Source organism: Ochotona curzoniae, unplaced genomic scaffold (genome assembly GCF_017591425.1).
Source record: "Ochotona curzoniae isolate NIBS_2020 unplaced genomic scaffold, NIBS_Ocur_1.0 contig_293, whole genome shotgun sequence".
NCBI lineage: Eukaryota > Metazoa > Chordata > Mammalia > Lagomorpha > Ochotonidae > Ochotona > Ochotona curzoniae.
In genome coordinates this window covers 1,005,757-1,024,363 of record NW_024465655.1, presented here as the reverse complement: position 1 = coordinate 1,024,363, position 18,607 = coordinate 1,005,757, and the positions used below count along the sequence as shown (strand labels likewise).

The 18,607-nt window shown below is 50.0% G+C and overlaps 1 protein-coding gene and 1 pseudogene across 1 annotated transcript; one reads left to right on the top strand and one right to left on the bottom strand.

Moving 5' to 3' along the window:
* Nucleotides 1–7,621: 7,621 nt before the first annotated feature.
* MRPS36 (mitochondrial ribosomal protein S36) lies at nucleotides 7,622–18,178 on the top strand. Its single transcript, XM_040979063.1, has 4 exons — nucleotides 7,622–7,749; nucleotides 14,282–14,345; nucleotides 15,109–15,287; nucleotides 17,913–18,178. Exons 1-4 carry the CDS (start codon nucleotides 7,708–7,710, stop codon nucleotides 17,928–17,930), a joined length of 303 nt encoding a protein of 100 aa, XP_040834997.1. The 5' UTR covers nucleotides 7,622–7,707; the 3' UTR covers nucleotides 17,931–18,178.
* On the bottom strand, nucleotides 15,685–16,856 carry LOC121155635 (annotated as a pseudogene).
* Nucleotides 18,179–18,607: the final 429 nt, after the last annotated feature.

The window sequence follows — 18,607 nt, the reverse complement described above, 5'->3', positions numbered from 1 at the left end:
CCCTATCATTTGTTTATTTAAAAACAGAACGTGCTTTTTTGCATATGCCCCATTATGTTTAGGGAAAGTTCTGAATTTGACCTCTATTAATTACGTATGAGCTGTTGTTCACTATTCCAAGTAATGTAGTCTTTTCAACATTATTTTTAGAGGATTTTTAAACTTTAGAAAATGCACTACAATAGATAATAGAATTTGAAATCTGTTTATAACAACAGAAACACAGAGATTTGCCTATATTTAAATTATACAGTTTTCTTTGGGATATTTATACTTTAATTTTTAAAGATTTATTAATTTTTATTGGAAAGGCAGTGCCCTTTATTTTTTAAAGATTTTAAAATTTTTAATTGGAATTTTAAAATTTTAATTGGAATAAAAAGTAAATAAATGTTTAAATTTAAGATGTATTTATTTTTATTGAAAGGTATATATACGGAGAGGAAAATCTTGTATCCAATGGTTCGCTCCCCAAGTGACTGCAGTGGCTGAAGGTGAGCCGATCTGAAGCCAGGAGCCAGGAGCTCTTCCTGGTTTCCCACGCAGGTGCAGGGTCCCAAGACCTTGGGCTGTCTTTGACTGCTTTCCCAGGCCACAAGCAGGGAGCTGGATGGAAAGTGGAGCAGCTGGGACACGAACTGGCACCGGGCACTTACAGGTAGAGGCTTAACTGATCCATCATATTGTTCTGATCATTTGTTTTACTCTGTCTCATAAGTTGTCAATATAACTTGTTAGAAAGCAGGTTATATTTTTCTCAAGCCATATTTTGGAAAACCTCCCATCTCCAAAAACACATTATTACATAAATTACAGCTTCACGCTCTATTAATGAATCCGATCCCAAAGATGGCTTTGCGACAGCAAACCACAGCGATGATATCTATGTGGTACTGCGTTGTGCCTTCTGCCTCTCCCAGGGGAACTGAAAACACCTGTCACCCCTGGCACCACTCTCCTGCCTTGCTCATAAGGTGGGGGAGCTCGGCAAAATGCCTGAGCAGGTGACAGTCCAGGAATGCTGTCCCACACGTTCCAGCCCTCGCTCCCGTGTGGCTTATAAAAGGGTAACAGCATGCCTGTCGATGCTGCAGTGAAGAAGCCTTGGCCAGGCTGCGATGGCCACCTGTCCCCTAGGTGGGATTGCACAGGAAACCCCTCATTCCCTGAACGGAGCTTCCCTCTTCACGTTTGGGTCTCGGAGTTCCTACTGTGTTCCATGGACACTCATGGTAGGAACATCAGATTCTGCTGACATTCGCAGTTAGCAACCTTGTCTGAAACACTGCGTTTACCTGGGATTTCGCTGTTCAACTCGGCAACTGTATTAGCTTTTCCTGAAAACATGTCGGGCTAACTACCCCAGAGTTTCACCATAAGCATGCCCTAGCTGATTATTCCTTGGACTCGGGTTAAGAGAGTCACTCTAGGAAACATATTCCCATGGTAGAGGATCAAAGATCACAGAGCCGAAACAAATTCCACAAGCACAATCAGATCTGCTCTCAAAGGTGGTATTGTGGCACGGCTGGCTAAGCTCCTCGTTGCAATTCTGGCACCCAAAGTCATAATGCCAGTTCAAGCACTGGCTGTTCAACTTCTGATGAAGCTACCTGCTAAGAGATCTGGGAAGGCAATGGCTAGAGTATGGGGGTCCTTGTCACCGTGTGGGTCTCCAATTAGGGTGGGGAGGGTCAAGGTATGGAAGAAGATGGATGAGACTGTTTTGTTTTGTTTTTCTATCTCCTATGTCCAAGGTGGGAAGTAGAGGGGCCACTCCTTGCTCTCAAACTACATCTGCACCCAGCCATGGGACACAGTCAGTTGGTGACACCTTAGAGACCTTGACGTGGGGAAGAGTGTTCTGAGGGTGTTAGTTGGGTGGTTCTCATAGCTCTGAGAAGTTCCTGGTTTCATTCCTCCAGGCTTGACAAAATCCAGGCTCTGTGGACTGACAAAGTCCACCTTAGTGTAGCCACAGACCCAGGAACATAAATTTGTCCAGGAGAGTTGTCCAACCTGTTCTGCTTTCCATCGTCTAAGTCAGCCAATATCCCCCGCTGGTCCAGATGAGCCTCCTCGTATCATGTGCCCTGGGTGCATTTGGATATGCTACCCACTACACAGGCGTCGGCAGCTGAGGAGGCCCAGTGCTGATATGTGCACTCCAATGTCGGACCACTTATTTACCACTTATTTTTCCTGTGGCTGGGGTCTGAGTCCAGCGATCTAGTTGGAGTCTTCCAAGAAACCTTGCCTGGGTGACCTCAGATTTAACTGTTGTGTGTGCCAGCCAGTGCAGGGTCAGGTTGAGTCTGTCATCAGCATTAGCCTAGCGAAAGGAGTTCCCCAAACTCTCCTACCAAGCCAACTCTCAGCCTCCATCTCAGGCAAGACAGTGGATGCTGCCTTAGTCTGCCCAAAGTCCCACCCTCTGCAACCTGGGCCCGTCCAGCCTCCTGCCAACCCCAGGCTCCCACGAGTATTAGGTCAGTCCCGGAGTGCAGCCTGGCTCAGCCTGTCACCCCTAGTTCTTACACAAACCACTTGGGTGCTACTGTCTACAGAAGCAAGCCTACAACTCCCCTACAGAATCTGTCCCCCAGGTCCAGTTATCTGCCTTTCCTAACCCAGGTCTCCCACATGGGTAGGGGTCTTGGCCTGACCCAGATGTGCCCCCAAGTTCCCACCTCTAAACCACTTATCCTTAGCTGCTCCCAACCAGCCCAGGGGCTGGGGAGGCGCGGCCTGGTCCAGTATTCCTGCCTTCCCTGTTTTTCTTTTTTAAAAAAAAGCAATTATGCTGGCACACTGGTATAATTAACACAGATTTGGCAGTAGCCAGGCCCAAAATGCCTGCCAGCTATGGGCTACTTTTCTCCCTATAGTGTAAACACTTGCTTAGGGACAAGTCCACCTAGGTGTTGCCTACAGCCGGAGAGAAGATGGAGCTTTTAGCTTCTAACTTTGACCTGGCTGAGCCACAGCTGTTAGAGCCATTTGTGAAAGTCAACCAGCAGCTAGAAGATTCTGTCTCTGTCTCTCCCCTTCACTGTTACTCTTCGACATAAATCAATAAATATATATTTAATAGAATTTCTATCTAGAAAGGGTAGACACCAGAGATTTTCCATCTGCTGGTTTACTCCCCAGGTGGCTGCAATGACCAAATCTGAGCTGATCCAAAGCCAGGAGCCAGATGCTTCTTCAGGGCTCCCGTGCAGGTACAAGGTCCCAGTGCTTTGCACCATCCTCTACTGCTTTGCCAGGCCACAAGCAGAGAGATGGATGGGAGCAAGAGCAACAGGACCCAAACCAGCACCCATTTGGGATCCCGGCTCTGGAAAGGTGAGGACTTAGCAGGGACCCAAGATCTCAGACCATCTTCTTTACCAGGCACATAGGCAGGGATCTGGATGGGAAGTAGTTCAGTGGGATTTGAACCAGCTCTTATATGGGATGTCAGTGTCCCAGGAAGTGACTTTATCTGCTATGCTGTAGTGCCATTCCACGTTTTGTTTATAAAACATTAATTCTCTGGGGCCCGACACATTAGCCTAGTGGCTAGGGTCCTCGCCTTGCACGTGGTGGGATCCCACTTCAGCGTCAGTGCTAATCCTGGCAGCCCTGCTTCCCATCCAGCTCCCTGCTTCCCATCCAGGCAGCCCTGCTTCCCATCCAGTTTCCTGCTTCCCATCCAGCTCCCTGCTTCCCATCCAGGCAGCCCCGCTTCCCATCCAGCTCCCTGCTGTGACCTGGGAAACCAGTCCAGGACGGCCCAAAGTCTAGGGACCCTGCACCCTCATGGGAGACCTGGAAGAAGCTCCTGGCTTGAGATTGGCTCAGCTGACCAGTCTAACCACGCTAACTAGCTAGAAGTAGACACAGCAAGAATTGAGCAAAACTACAAAAAAAGAAAAATGGGCCAAAATAACAAATAAATAGAAAAATACTAAAACCAAGTGGGAAAATGGATAAACCAAATAGAACAAGAAACCAACAAAAAAAAAAAAAACCAGCACTCACCACCACCCATCGCAAACAATAGGGAAGATGGGGCCAAGTCACACAGGTCACCAAAACAGCTCCCTGGCAAAGTGGACCAGAACCCAGGCCCGCGCAGGGCTTATATAGGCTGCGGGAGTTCCATCACCATAGGGATCCTTATGACGTCAGGGGAGAAATGGACCAATCACAGTCCAGCAGGCCCTGGCGCACATGCTGGTCTGGTCCTTGTGGGGTGGGGGAGGGTCTCATGAAGAACATTCCACGTGAATAAAATGGAGACCCCAGCAGCTTTTTTAATAGGTAGGTGATATAGATGTACATTTTACATTAAAGAAATTATTCTTAGAAATTAAAAAACCTGTATTGTGCTGTAATGTAGTTTCTTACATTACACTTGTGCTTCAAAAGGCTATTAGTTCCTGGGTTGAACAACCACAACTGCACGTTTATGAAACTGCCTTGATGTCTACACTCTGAACACACGTTCCTTGAAGCTCTGGGAGATGGCTCTCAGATGATGGCACAGCTTCTCTGGCATCGCTGAGAGGAAGGTGTCTTCCATGGCCGTGTGCCCTACCTTCACCATCAGACCCCCCACCAGGAACCGCGGGGGCCCAGAAGGTAGTGGGGCTGGGATGGTCCAGGAATGGAGGGCTAAGTGTCAGGGAAGACAGCCACATCCTGCACAGTTGTCCCTCAGAGAGCAGGGAGAGGCTGAGGCCTTCTCAGGTCTTCCAAAGAGGGCCAGTGCTTTGTTGGGCGTCCTCCAGTGGTGACAAGCAGTAGCCCACCCTTCCAGCCCAGTGAGAGACCCCCCTTCAGGGCCCAAGGTTGTGGGTCAGCGGATTTGCTGCCAGCATCTCAGTAAGCACTGCTTGGAGTCCTGACTGCTCCGCTTCCAATGCAGCTCCCTGCCAACGTGCTGGGGAAGCAGTGTGAGATGTCCCGAATCCTGGGTCTCTGTCACCTGCTCTGGAGACCTCCCTGGTGCTGACGCTCGTGGCATCTGCTGCCCGTCCCTGGCTGTTGTGACCATTCGGGGAATAAACCCACAGATGCAAGATCACTAGCTCGCTCTTTGCCTCTCTCTATGCCAAGTTTAAAATAAACAGGTAATTTTCATTTTTAGAAGAGGCCTTGTATCCTGAGGCAGAGAGAGCAGCCCTACTGGCTTATCACCTGGACTCCTCACCCATAGTCACTGTGGCACTGACCTTAACATTGAAATGGAGGGATATGGGCATTTGTGGCCTCTACCTGCCGTGTCTGAAGGGTGTTTGTGCTTTTTTTTTCTTTCAGGAGATAGAAATGAGTGGTCAGAAAGGAAAGAGTTATCTTCCATTTTTCTTTCTTTCCTTCTTTTTAAAGATTCGTTAAAATTTGTATTGGGAGCCTGGCATCCTAGCCTAGCAGTTGAAATCCTTGCCTTGAACACACCCATATGGGATCCCATATGAGCACTGGTTATAATCCCGGCAGCCCCGCTTTCCATCCAGCTCCCTGCTTGTGGCCTGGGAGAGCAGTCGAGGACGGCCCAAAGCTTTGGGACCCTGCATCCACATGGGAGACCTGGAGGAGGCTCCTGGCTTCAGATTGGCACAGCACCGGCCGTTGTGCTCAGCTCTGCTGTAGCCACGATGGTCACTTGGGGAGTGAATCATCGGATGGAAGATATTTCTCTCTGTCTCTCTTCTCTCTATATATCTGAATTGCAATAAAAATAAATCTTTAAAAAATTGTATTGGGGGCCCGGCGCGGTGGCGCAAGTGGTTAAGGTCCTCGCCTTCCACGCCCGGGATCCCATATGGGCGCCGGTTCTAATCCCGGCAGTTCCACTTCCCATCCAGCTCCCTGCTTGTGGCCTGGGAAAGCAGTCGAGGACGACCCAAATTCTTGGGACCCTGCACCCACGTGGGAGACCCGGAAGAGGCTCCTGGCTTCGGATCAGCATAGCATCGGCCGTTGCGCTCACTTGGGGAGTGAATCATTGGACGGAAGATCTTCCTCTCTGTCTCTCCTCTCTGTATATCTGACTTTCCAATATAAATAAATAAATCTTTTTTTTAAAAAAAATTGTATTGGAACAATAGATGTAAGAGAAAGAAAGCTCCTCCATGCACTGATTGGTGCCCTTGCCCTGGCTCTGATTTGGTCCGGACTCCAGCCTGGGTGCCACCTGTGAGATGAGCAGACTCCAGCCTTCGGGTCACCTGTGGGGTAATTACACTGGGGCCTTGAGTCATGGGGATTGAGGGCCTTGGTACTAAAGGTCACGGAGGCCGTTGCGCCTGCAAGCTCACAGTCTCTTAGCCAAGCAAAAGTACTGCAGTTAGCAGAGAGCCATGTTTACACCATTTCAATTTCAACTCTATAGCAGTAACAGTTTTTTTTTTTAAGCTTTACTTATTTATTGGAAAGTCAAATATACAGAGAGGAGGAGAGACAGAGAGGAAGATCTTCATCCGATGATTCACTCCCCAAGTGAGCGCAACAGCTGGTGCTGCACTGATCTGAAGCCAGGATCCAGGAACAACTTCTGGGTATTCCACATGGGCACAGGGTCTCAAGGCTTTGGCCCGTCCTCAGCTGCTTTCCCGGGCCACAAGCAGGGAGCTGGATGGAAAGTGGGATGTCAGGATTAGAACCAGCGCCCATATGGGATCCTGGCATGTTCAAGGCGAGGACTTTAGCCACTAGGCCACATTGCCGGGCCCAAGCAGTAACAGTTTAAAAAAGAAACTCCTTAGTGTTCACCTCAGTATAACTGGGGAATGGTGCAGCTGGTTTGTGCACTAGAAATAAAATCCCGACCCTAGTTTTTCTGTCATATTTCAAGCTGATGGCCCAGCGTAAAGGCTCAGTGGCTCTATCCTCATCTTGCACTCGCTGGAATCCCATATGGGTGCCAGTTCTAATCCCAGCAGCTCCACTTCCCATCCAGCTCCCTGCCTTGGCCCGGGAAAGCAGTCGAGGATGACCCAAAGCCTTGGGACCCTGCACCTGCCTGGGAGAGCCGGGAGAAGCTTCTGGCACCTGGCTCAGGATGGGCTCAGCTGTGGCCACTATGGTCGCTTGAGGAATGAGCCAGCGAATGGAGGATCTTCCTCTCTGTATATTCTTCTCTCTGTAATCTGCGTTTCTAATAAATAAATATTTTTTTAAAAAACTAATTTGAAGTTGAGCAGCTAGGGTTTAAAAAAAAAAAAGCAAATGGACATGAAGCAACTGCCAATCCACGCAGGTGTATGGTGCGACCCTTACCAAACCCGAACTGTTTCTGAACTTGACACTAACACTCGAGCCTTAATAATACTGTTCACCTTTGCAAGCGGTTTCGGAGAAAACGCTCAACTAGCCTGGATAACTAACTCACCAGCTGAAGAACACGATAAAAACAACTTCAGGGACAGCCTGGTGGGGAGAGGGCGGAGCCCAGGCTGGGAGAGGGGCGGAGCCTGGCACGGAGGGCGGGGCCTAGCAGGGGAGGGGCGGGGAGAGAGGCGGGGCCTGGCAGGGAGGGGGAAGGCCGGGGCGGGGCCTGGCGTGCGGGGCGTAGTTCAGGCGGGAGAGGGGCGGGGCCTGGCGGCGGCCGCTCGCCCCGCCCCGTGACGTCAGGCAGGCTCCGCCCCCAGCAGCCCGGGACTCCGGAGAGAGCCGCGGCTCCGCTCGCGCCCCGGAAGCTGCCCCTTCCCGGGGGTCATGATGGGCAGCAAGATGGCGTCTGCCAGCAGGGTCGTTCAGGTAAGGGGGTTCAGCCGCCTCTGGTCGCCTTGGGCGCTGGGGAGGAGAGGCGGTGGCGAGGACCCGCGGTGACCGCGGCCCTGAGCGTGGCCGGCGGCGGCGCCTCGGGGTGCGGGCGGGCGGGCGTCCGAGGGGGCCCTGCGTGCGCTGGGTCGGGCAGTGAGCGGGGTCTGGGGTCCCCGCAGTCCCAGTGCAGCGTCCGGCCGCTGGAGCGCGGTCCCTGCGAGGCCTCGCCCCGGGAGCCTGCGGGCCAGTCACCGGCCGGGGCTGTCCGCGATGGGCTTCGTTAGCCAATGGGAAGCGAGGCGTGCGAGCACAGGCACCTTGGCTCTGACCCGCCGTCCCTTCAAGGTCTTGGGCATGGCGGGGTGGCCGGCCCCGCGGGGAGCCCTGGGCCACGGCCGCTGCTGGCACGCGAGGGGCATGGAAGAAGAACACCCTGTGTCAGATGGTCGTGAGTTTGCACAGGCAGCCGGGGCGACCTGATTCGCCCAAGCTCCAGCCACTGACCTCCGACAGCTTTGGTCTTGGCTACTCCACGTTTGGGATCAGCGTAGGCTTTGATCTTTCAAACGCTTTATGTTTATGCCTCATTTCCAGCTTTGCTAGGAGAAGGGTGCTTCATGTGGCACAGATAATGTTTCTCAAGAGACCTTTTGCAGTGTTGCTGAGGTTGTTTTCTGAGTATAATCCTAGGTCTCAGGCTTTGGTCCCAAATGCCACGAATTATCCTCACTTATGTCCTCACCGTGTGTGTCTGCAAGGTCGCTGGTTCACACCTCACAAAGCTCTGGCATCCGTAATAGGTAACCATTCGTGTCACTGATAGACATGTATGTGCAAGGAAAACACAACGTCAGGATATACTGTACAGCTACTGACATGATGAAAATCTAAAAGACCAAGCGGGAATGAGAACGTGGAGTGCAGGCAACCCTCAGCCGCTGCTGGCGCGGTTTAAAGTAGCACAGCCATGTTGGGAATACCTACCTCTGTGTGACCCCGCACGGTCACAGGTTTGTTACCCAAGGGAAATGAGGGCCTATGCCTGTGCTACAGAAAGTCTGGAAATTTTTTCATAGGGAAAAAAAGTTAGCAGCAGCTGAATTTGTGAGAGTCTGCAAACCAGAAGCAATCCATATGTCCATTATTCGGATACATGCTTTGCTGTCGGTTGAGATGGACACAACCATAAGAAGAGCTCATTGCTGATATGGACAAAGAGTCTGTGAGCTGGACAGTGACAGGAACGATCTGTGGATGGTAGCGTTCATTGCGGGAAGCATCGTGTATTCATGGTACCTCCTTACAGGCATCGCACACTCTGCTTCCCTCTGCTCTGTGTTGGGACCTCAGTGCCAGCTAGACAGATCTAGAGCTTGGAATTTAGTTGTTGATCCATTTCTTGAAGAAAGACGCTTCAAGAAACTATTACAGGGGCCCGGTGCGGTGGCGCAAGTGGTTAAGGTCCTTCACCTTGCACACCCGGGATCCCATATGGGTGCCGGTTCTATCCTGGCAGCCCCGCTTCCCTTCCAGCTCCCTGCCTGTGGCCTGGGAAAGCAGTCGAGGACGGCCCAAGGCTTTGGGACCCTGCACCCACGTGGGAGACCCAGAAGAGGCTCCTGGCTTCGGATCGGCATAGCATCGACTGTTGTGCTCACTTGGGGAGTGAATCATCGGACAGAAGATCTTCCTCTCTGTTTCTCCTCTCTGTATATCCGCCTTTCCAATGAAAAAAATAATAAAAATAAATCTTTAAAAAAAAAAAAAGAAGCTAACAGAAATCACAGTGGAGGGTCTTTGAACCGTAAGTGATAACAAATGCCTTGGGTATCAGATCAGCTATCACTGAACTCAGAAAACTTCTAAGAGAAATTAGGAATTGTGCTAAAAGCCACACTTCCCAGTTCTGAGATACTAGTAAATGAGTAGGATCCAGCTCCTGCAGGCGTTCCTCCAAAGCTGCCACAGGAGGCGAAGCACAGCCCTGCCCTATGATCCTGAAGACAGGCACGTGCAGAGCCATGACAGCCAGGAGGTACTGTGATCCCGGCGGACACACAGTGGGCTGTGATCCCATCAGACATGTAACGGCTGCTCTGAGCCAAGCTCAGCTTTGTGTATTCAAGACGTGTTTTTTCTTGGCTTTCTGGAAGGCCAGAAACCATTCCCATCTACTTCCTGGGAGAGTGTTTTGAGAAAGCCAGAGCTATTGTAGAAAACCACCTGGGAATGCTTCGTCACACTTCTGCTCATTCTCGCCCAACAAGGGCTGTTTTGTTAGAGTTTTGATATAAAATCATCAGGTTTAGCCTCAGTTGGCTTCCTTGGTGGTTTCCTAATCTTAAAAAAAAATTTTTTCCCCCCTAGAATGGCTAGTAATTGTTACTGAATTGTATAAGCCTAAGGCAAAAAGCTTAGGCAGTCACTTTAAAAAAAAGTTTCTAATCATAACAAATACATATATTTTTTAAAGATGCATTTTTATTGAAAAGGCAGATTTACAGAGAGAAAGATTTTCCACCCACTGGTTCACTCCCCAAGTGGTTGCAACAGCTGGAGCTGAGCTAATCCAAAGGCAAGAGTCAGGAGTTTCTTCTGAGTCTCTCAGTTGGGGTGCAGGGTCCCAAGGCACTGGGCCATCCTCCACTGCTTTCCCAGGCTACAGGCAGGGAGCTGGAAGGGAAACATGGCTGCCAGGATTAGAACCTGGAATTAGAACCTGCACACATCCCAGTTCATGCAAGGCGAGGACTTTAGCTGCTAGGCTATGGCACCAGGTTGTAAATTTTATTTTTAATATTGTTTATATAGTTGAGAGGGATGCATACCCATGTCACCTTCTGATTACAGTGGGGAGGGTCAGATGTTTTCATTTTTTTTTCCCCCTTTTGTGTCTGCAGGGATGTAGGAGGAAGGAGCCACTGAACTACATTAGCGCCCTGAGATGGGGGATGGTGCTTTGATACACAGGAACCCCCCAGTGGAAAGAATGCTCTGAGGGTGTTACCTGAGTGACTTGGATATTTCCAAGAAGTTGTTGGTTTCGTTTCTCCAGGGTTGAGAAAATCTTTCTCAGGTCTTCTGGTTGGCAAAGTCCACCTGGGCACATTCACAGACCCAGGAACAAAAGCTCCGACAAGGCAGTTGATGCCCCCTGCTGGCCAACCGAGCTGGCCTCTGGGCGAGCCGTCCACTGGCATCAGCAGCTGAGGAGCCCCGGTCCTGACACACGCACTCCAAGGTCAGACCTCACAGCCTGTGATGTTTTTTCCCCTGTGGCCAGGGTCTGAGTCCAGTGGTCTATTTGGGGAATTCCCCAAGAAAACACTCCTGGCTTGACTGGTATGTGCCAGCCAGTGCAGGATCGGGTGCGGTCTGTCACATTGAACCAGCCAGTGCGCATACCACATGCTGGTGGATTTAGCTGCAGGGTCAGTTCTGCCCCAGCCCCATACTTCACGTACCTGGTCCTCCTGCATAGTAACAGGTACTGTGATCTGGTACTGTGATCTGGTCGGGGGCAACCCCCGTAACCCGCACCAGGCCCACCCTCAGCCCCAGTTGTGCTTTCCAGCTCCTGCTGTAGCCTAGCCCGGCCCGGCCCATGTCACACCCAGCTCTTGTGCACACCCATGGGTGCTGCAACTTAGCTCAGCCCAGCCTGGCCTGCCCTAGCCCTTGTTCTCATGCTCACCAGCAGAGAATACAGCCTAGCAAGGGAGTACCCAACGTTCCCCTGCCACGCATGCTACCAACCCGGTATTCTGCGCCTTTTACGGGATGCTGCAGTCCGGCCTGACATGACTTGCACCCAGTCCTGCACTTGGCAGCTGCTGCAGAGGCACAGTCTGCCCATTCTGACTTTCTCTCGTGCCAGTGGGTGCACCAGCCTAGTGCAGTCTGGCCTGCCCCCTGATTCAGCCCAGTGCCAGCTGCTGAGTACTGCAGTCCTGCCTGGACCAGCCCGCCCCCTGTCCCAGCTCTTATGATGCTCACCTGTGGAAGCAGTTGACCAGCAGGGACATCCCCGAGGTCCCCCTAGTAGGCCCGCTCCTGACCCAGGCATGCCCTCTGGTTCCCCCCTTCGAAACCGCTCCATCTCGCTTCTTGTACCCACCTGCGAGTGCGGTGGCCTGGAGAGGTCATTCCTTCCCTGTCGAACATGTCATCAGCCACTCTCCTCCAAGGCATCCCAGAACTCCTTCCCCAGGCCACTGCAGCCTCCCTGCCTGGCACCAAGTGGCGTGCCCTGGCCCCCTGACCCACAACAACCTCCCCACATTTTTTTTTCTTAAAGTAAATAAAGAATAAGGAACTCTGCTGATACACTGGTAGAGTTAACACAAATGAGGCATTAACCAGGCCCAGCATGCCTGCCAGCTCCTGGCTGCTTGCTCCCAGCAGTTAACATTTGCCGAGGTACAAGGCAACCCGGACACTTACCCACAGCTGGGGCAAAAAAAAACTTTTTTAAAGATTTATTTATTTGAAAGGCGGAGAAACAGAGCTTCGTAATTTGTTGGATTTGACAAAACCATTGGAGTGTGACTCAATAAACATCCTTGTCTGTCATTGACACAAAAGTTGTAATCGGTGAGATGAGATTTATGTCGGAAGGGAATGATGGAATAAGACTGTTGCTGATGAAGCGCAGCGGCGGGTGTATAATCCTTTCTGTACGTGGAGGGTTTGTCCTATCACAAGGTAATATCACAGCAGGAACTTATAAGGCGGCTGTATTGTTTTCAAGCTCAGAAAAGCAATATTGGATTCTTCCTGTGCGACTTTTGTGCTTTGGGATTAAGTAGACCTCCATGTACGTGTGCCACTGGCCCCAAGTTAGTTATAACTTAGAAATAGTCTGTTCCTGCATTTGACAAATGTGTGAGCGTTTACCGTGTTTCAGGAATGCTCGCTTTTCCAAGATTTCGCTTGCTCCCGTAATGGTTTATCGCTCGGGCAGAAAATGCCAAGGAGCAGTTTTTAAGTCAGAGCTCGGAATCGAGGAAAGTCGCTTAGAGAAGAGTGACACTTGAGCTGTTTTAACGGCGTAGCAGCCAGAGGACAGGCTCGCGAGTAAAGTGGGACAGAGTCCTCGGCGGTGGCAGTGGGGCTGGCGGCAGCAGGGTCTGTCAGGGGGGTGACAGGCACTTCAGGATGTCTGGGGAGGCAGTCCTGCCGGAGGAACCAGAGGCCGCTAGGGGACAGGCCTTTGCATGCCAAGGGAGAGTGTGAACTCTGAAAACTGGGGCATTCTCAGACACTGAAATAGGACAGTGGCAGGAGGGTTGGTTATGAAAGACGGGAACCAGGAAATCAACAGAAAAGTGAGGTTTTTCCCTTGGTTTGTAACCCTGAGGAGTTGGGCATCCTTCCGTGTTGAGAACAAGAATGTATTCTAGCACTTTGTCGCAACAGCAGGATTAGGGTGTCGGGCCCTCGGGCTGCCCCAGCAAGCCTGCTGGCTGACGTGTGATATGCTGAGATGGACGTAGGAACAGAGATTGCCAGAGAACACGCCTTAGTTCCATGGTTCACACAGCAGCCTAGACGTCACTGTAGTTGAAAATTATGCTCTGTTCGTTGGCATTGCATACTGAAATGTTTTCATATTAATATTTAAAGCCTTCTGTAGCACCCTCGAGAATGTTAGGGACGAAATGTTCGTACTCTTCAGGGTCGGTCATAAAAACATATTCGAAACAAGTATGTTTCTATAGGAACGGGAAAAAGACTAAAGGTTACCAAGTGCTTTTTATCTGTTGTATCTGGGTTTGGGATTACAGTCATTTCTTTCGGCTTCCTGACATTTTTCTGCAAATTTTTTCGAGTGTTACTTATGTAGTCAGAAAAGATGCTGTTTACCTAATTGATCCAATCCTGGACTGTCCGATATTGACCTAGTGAGGAAACCACACTCAATTCAAGTCAGCACACATCCTTTCTTACTAATAAGTCGTGCAACATAAAATGATGTTTTCTTCATGAAATTTTTCAGTTTTATTAATTTGATTTTAAAGACACAGTTATAGGAAGGGAGAAGCAGAAAGAGAAAGCAAGAGAGAGAGAGATTGCTGTCTCCCATCTCATATGCTTATAATGCCAAGGCTAGGCTCGCTGAGAGCCGGCAGCCCTTTCCAGCTGCCCCACTTGGGGGAAAGGGCCCACGTACTTGGACCATCTTCCATTGCTTCCCAGGCGTGTTAGCAGGGAGCTGGGTCGGAAGTGGAGCAGTGCCCATGTGAGATGCCAGCTTGTCCTATTACCTCGTAGTGCTGGCTCCTAGTGGGTTATTTTGACATCAGTTGGCAACGCATTACAAAGTCTCGTGAGACACAAAGTATGAAACTATGAATGAATGAAAGGTTAGCAAGTTATAATTCATAGAGCAGCTTCCCTGATTAGGAAAAATTAGGGAATGTTGCTGTCATAGTTATCTCAACAAAGTTATCTTTTGATGAGGCTCAGTGACAATTGCTTCTTTAGCCAATGAGATTCCTTTTAACGCGTGTTATTTTTTCTGTAGGTAGTCAAGCCACATACCCCGTTAATAAGGTTTCCCGACCGGAGAGATAATCCTAAGCCCAATGGTAAGTTGTGCTTTCTTAAGATTCTATAAGCAGTGATTTTTAATTACTGCTTTTTTTTTCTTATTATTATTTATTGGAAAGACTGACAGAAAGCAAGAGGCAGGGAAGGGGGGGGGGTGAGAGAGTCTGCCACGTGGGCACATTAGCAGCAAACTGGATCAGAAGTAGAGCGGCCAGAACTCAAACCGAGGCTGCCAGCACTGCACACAGCAGCTGAGCCTGCGCCAGAGTGCCAGCACCTGGAGTGTGTTTGTTTGAAAAAACAGCCGAGAGGGAGAGAAAGGGAAGAGAACTTCCTCTCTGCTGGTTCACTTCCGCCAGTGGCAGCAGCAGCCAGATGTGGGCCACAACAAGGCCAGGAGCCAGGACCTCCATCCTGGTCTCCACTGAGCACGTGGGCGCCTTCTGCGTCCTTAAGGACATCAGCAGGGAGCTGGAGCAGGAGTGGAACCAGCACTGCACTGTGGGCTACTGGCGTTGCAAGCAGCGGTTGAACCAGCTGTGCCACAATGCTGACTCGGTATATTGAAGAATTATTTGTGTTTGCCGATTTCTTACATATAAACTCCACCATGTGTCGTCCCACGTGGGCTTTCATGACAATCATGCCAGTGACATAGTTCACACATCATGTGTTGAACTCCATTAAGTATAAATCATTTTCAAACTTATTATTACTCACTTTTGGGATTTACCTACTTAAAACTACCTCCTTATTCCACACCAGGACGATTTACCTAATTAGGCTGTTGTATCATTTCAGTGTCGGAAGCTTCGAGAGCCACAGGCCTGCCTCACTCCTCCGCACAGCACGCCCCGGGGAGTAGGTCGCCAGGCTTGCTGATGTACCAGGGCCCCCCAGACACTGCAGAAATCATCAAGTCACTGCCACAGAAATACAGAAGGAAACCCGTACCTCAGGAGGAAATGGAGTTTATCCAGGTGCGTTATTTTCTCTCTTTTTTTTTTTTTTAAAGATTTATTTTTATTATTTTTTTATTGGAAAGGCGGATATACAGAGAGGAGAGACAGAGAGGAAGATCTTCCGTCCGATGATTCACTCCCCAAGTGAGTGCAACAGCCGATGCTATGCCGATCCGAAGCCAGGAGCCTCTTCTGGGTCTCCCACGTGGGTGCAGGGTCCCAAAGCCTTGGGCCATCCTCCACTGCTTTCCCGGGCCACAGGCAGGGAGCTGGAAGGGAAGCGGGGCTGCCAGGATAGAATTGGCGCCCATATGGGATCCCGGGCGTGGAAGGCGAGGACCTTAACCACTTGCGCCACCGCGCCGGGCCCGTTATTTTCTCTCTTTAAGGATTTTTTTTTCCATTGGAAAGGCAGTTTTTTGTTTTGTTTTTTCATGAAGATAGAGGTTTATTTCAATAGTATAGTAAGTTTCAAACTCTTGCCTTAAGCAAGGTTATACAGTACTTAGGAAGAGACAGTTCCCTACATTGTCTATGCATAAAAGTTCTCCCTTTTGCACTTTGTTCAACACTGATCAGCAAGCAGATGCAATCCACGTGTGCCTTGACCTGTCTCCTGGGTTAACTCAAGCTGCTTCTTCAGAGACTGGCATCTCGGAGGGGCAGGGGCGAGGCGGCCTGAAGCAGACCTTCGCTGAGTCACGGATGAACCGCTCGCTGTAGGGCAGTCAGGGTACCAGTCATGCCAGTGCAAGCACACGGTCCCTTTCACGCACCTTTCAATGCACGTCTCTGGAGAACCTGAGAAACACCGCCCCCCTTCTCCTTACTCAACACAGACAGCACAGTCGGCAGGGGGAGACGCAGCTACACATGACACCAGCTCTGTAAGCTGCAGCAGAAGTTCCAGCCAGCTGTCCGCCCTTGCACAGTCACTGCAGGGCTCTGGAACCGCAAGCTTGTCCACGGCCTCCACAGTGTGTCCCAAGCAGGCACACTTCACCACGGCAGCTGAGATCTGCCTCATCCGCAGGGGAGCAGCGCCCTTGTAGGACGCGTTTAGCCCTTCTTCCTTTCACGTTTTGGGGGCTGCATCCATCACAGTGTAACATCACCTGGCTGGCTTTGAATCGGAACCTTGGCAGCTTCCAGAGTTAAGCCCGTAACGGTGAGATGGTACGTGCTGCTGCACAGCACTTGGAAGACTTCAGAAAAGCAAGCTTGCAGAGCCCCTGCATGGAGCAGCTGGTCAAAGTCAGGGCCCGTCCTTAGCCAGACCATGAATACCATCCTCTGTGAGTGTGACTGAGAATCCATTAAACATACCCTCATACTGCCGAGGGTCAACCTGCACTCGGCACTTCATAGATTCAGGGCAATCAGAGCAGTGCGTGTCAGCCCACGACTTAGGACCCCACCAAAGCTCCGCAGTGCAGAAAACTTCATGGAGCCATATTCGCAACTGTACTCTTCCACGGCCACAGCGGCCTGGTTGCAGGAGCGGCAGGGAGGGCCCAGGGGGTGGAAAGGTTTAGCCCACACCAAGGTGTGCAATGGCTGAGACCATCTCCCTATGATGGAGAACATGCGACTGCTCGCTGCGGAAGGCTGTACCTCATGGAAAGGCAGATTTGCAGAGAGAAGGGGAAACAGATCTTCCATCAGTTGGTTCACTCCCCAAGTGGAGCTGAGCCAATCATAAGCCAGGAGACAGAAGCTTCCTCCAGGTCTCCCACGTGGGTACAGGGTCCTAAGGCTTTGGGCCATCCTCGACTGCTTTCCCAGGCCACAGGCAGGGAGCTGGATGGGAAGTGGAGCAGCTGGGACATGAACCAGCACCCATATGGATCCTACAAAGCAAGAATTTTAGCCACTAGGCTTCCTTGCTGGGCCCTGGGTATGTTGTTTTATCTTAGGACTTAGCAAAACATTTTGGCTTTCACAGTTTTATTTGCTGATGTATATACTGTTCGCATTTTCACATTGTCTTGTCAAATGTGGTCACAGCTGACAGAGAGGAGCAAGTATGCCAGACCCGGGCCACAGCCTCATCTCTGCATGAATCAGCAGTAGATGCAGCCACTTGATGAGAATGACTGAGTCTTCCGTAATCTTCCAAGTGCAAAGGGCTTCTGAGACAGGATTGTTTCAGCTTACTTACTTGGGAAGCAGAGTTTCCATCCACAGGTCTGTGCGCTGAACTTCTAAGCTCGGCTGGGCTGAGCTGAGCTGAGCTGGGATCGGAGGAAGTTAACCCAGCTCTTCCGTGTAGGTTACAGGGATGCAGCCGCTCAGGCTACAGCTGCCTCCTGCCAGGGTCTACACCAGCAAGACCCTCTAGTTGGGAGCAGGTGCTAGCATTGAACTCACGTGCAGCCATGTGGGTCAGTAACATCCTGACCACCAGGCCCAGTAACTGTCCCAAGGTAAATGGAGGCAGGTCGCCTAGGTCAGCGTTGAATTCCTTCCAGATCTGAAATGATACTGTATCAGTGAATGTTCCAAAGCCAGGAGAAACCTGAAACTGATTTTAAAGAACTTGAGGTAATTCACTTAAAAGTGTGGAAATTGGCTGGTGGCCATGAAAACATTTACTTGCTCAATTTACAATTGAAGCTTACTGTTTTATGTTTTCATTTTCAGCGAGGAGGTCCCGAATAATCACCGTGGCTGCTGCTTGTCACCAGACAGAAAGAAGACTTGTCTGTACAATAAAGGACTCCTAAAATGACACGTGGAAAATTGTATATGCAACAACTTTAATAAATATTCTGTAAAAATCATAAAATATGGAACCTTTAGATGGACATCCATATCTCCTAATTTATGTATCTCGGTCAGCTTCACCACAAGCTTACCTAATTGTTTATATACTTTATGCTTATTAAAATATACATTTTTAAATGTTAGCCTATCAGTTTACTCTGGTTATCAAGCATTCTCAGTGTTGAGCTTAGAAGCACACAGTGTCCAGTGAGCTGTAATACAACCCCCGCAATTTTCTTCTGTTCTGATTAGACCGGGCAAGAACTGACCATGAAGCATTCGTGCTTGGGAGAAGTGCTTTCGGGAAATGACATGGGAAACAGTGAAGTCGTGGCTCCACTGTTGTTCTTCACTTGCTAGCATTTTTTGAGTATGAGGTCACTGGAGTACCTGGCTGAGTAAGTGTGGTCTACTCCAAGTAATAGAAATAGACACACGATAAAGCACGTGGCTGTGATGTCAGGAATGGGAAGATAAGTCAGGATTATTTGTAACTTGATTCAGGGAAAAAACTGTTTTTCAGAAAATAAGAGATGGAACTGAAGAGAGAAGTCACTTTGATCATAAAATGC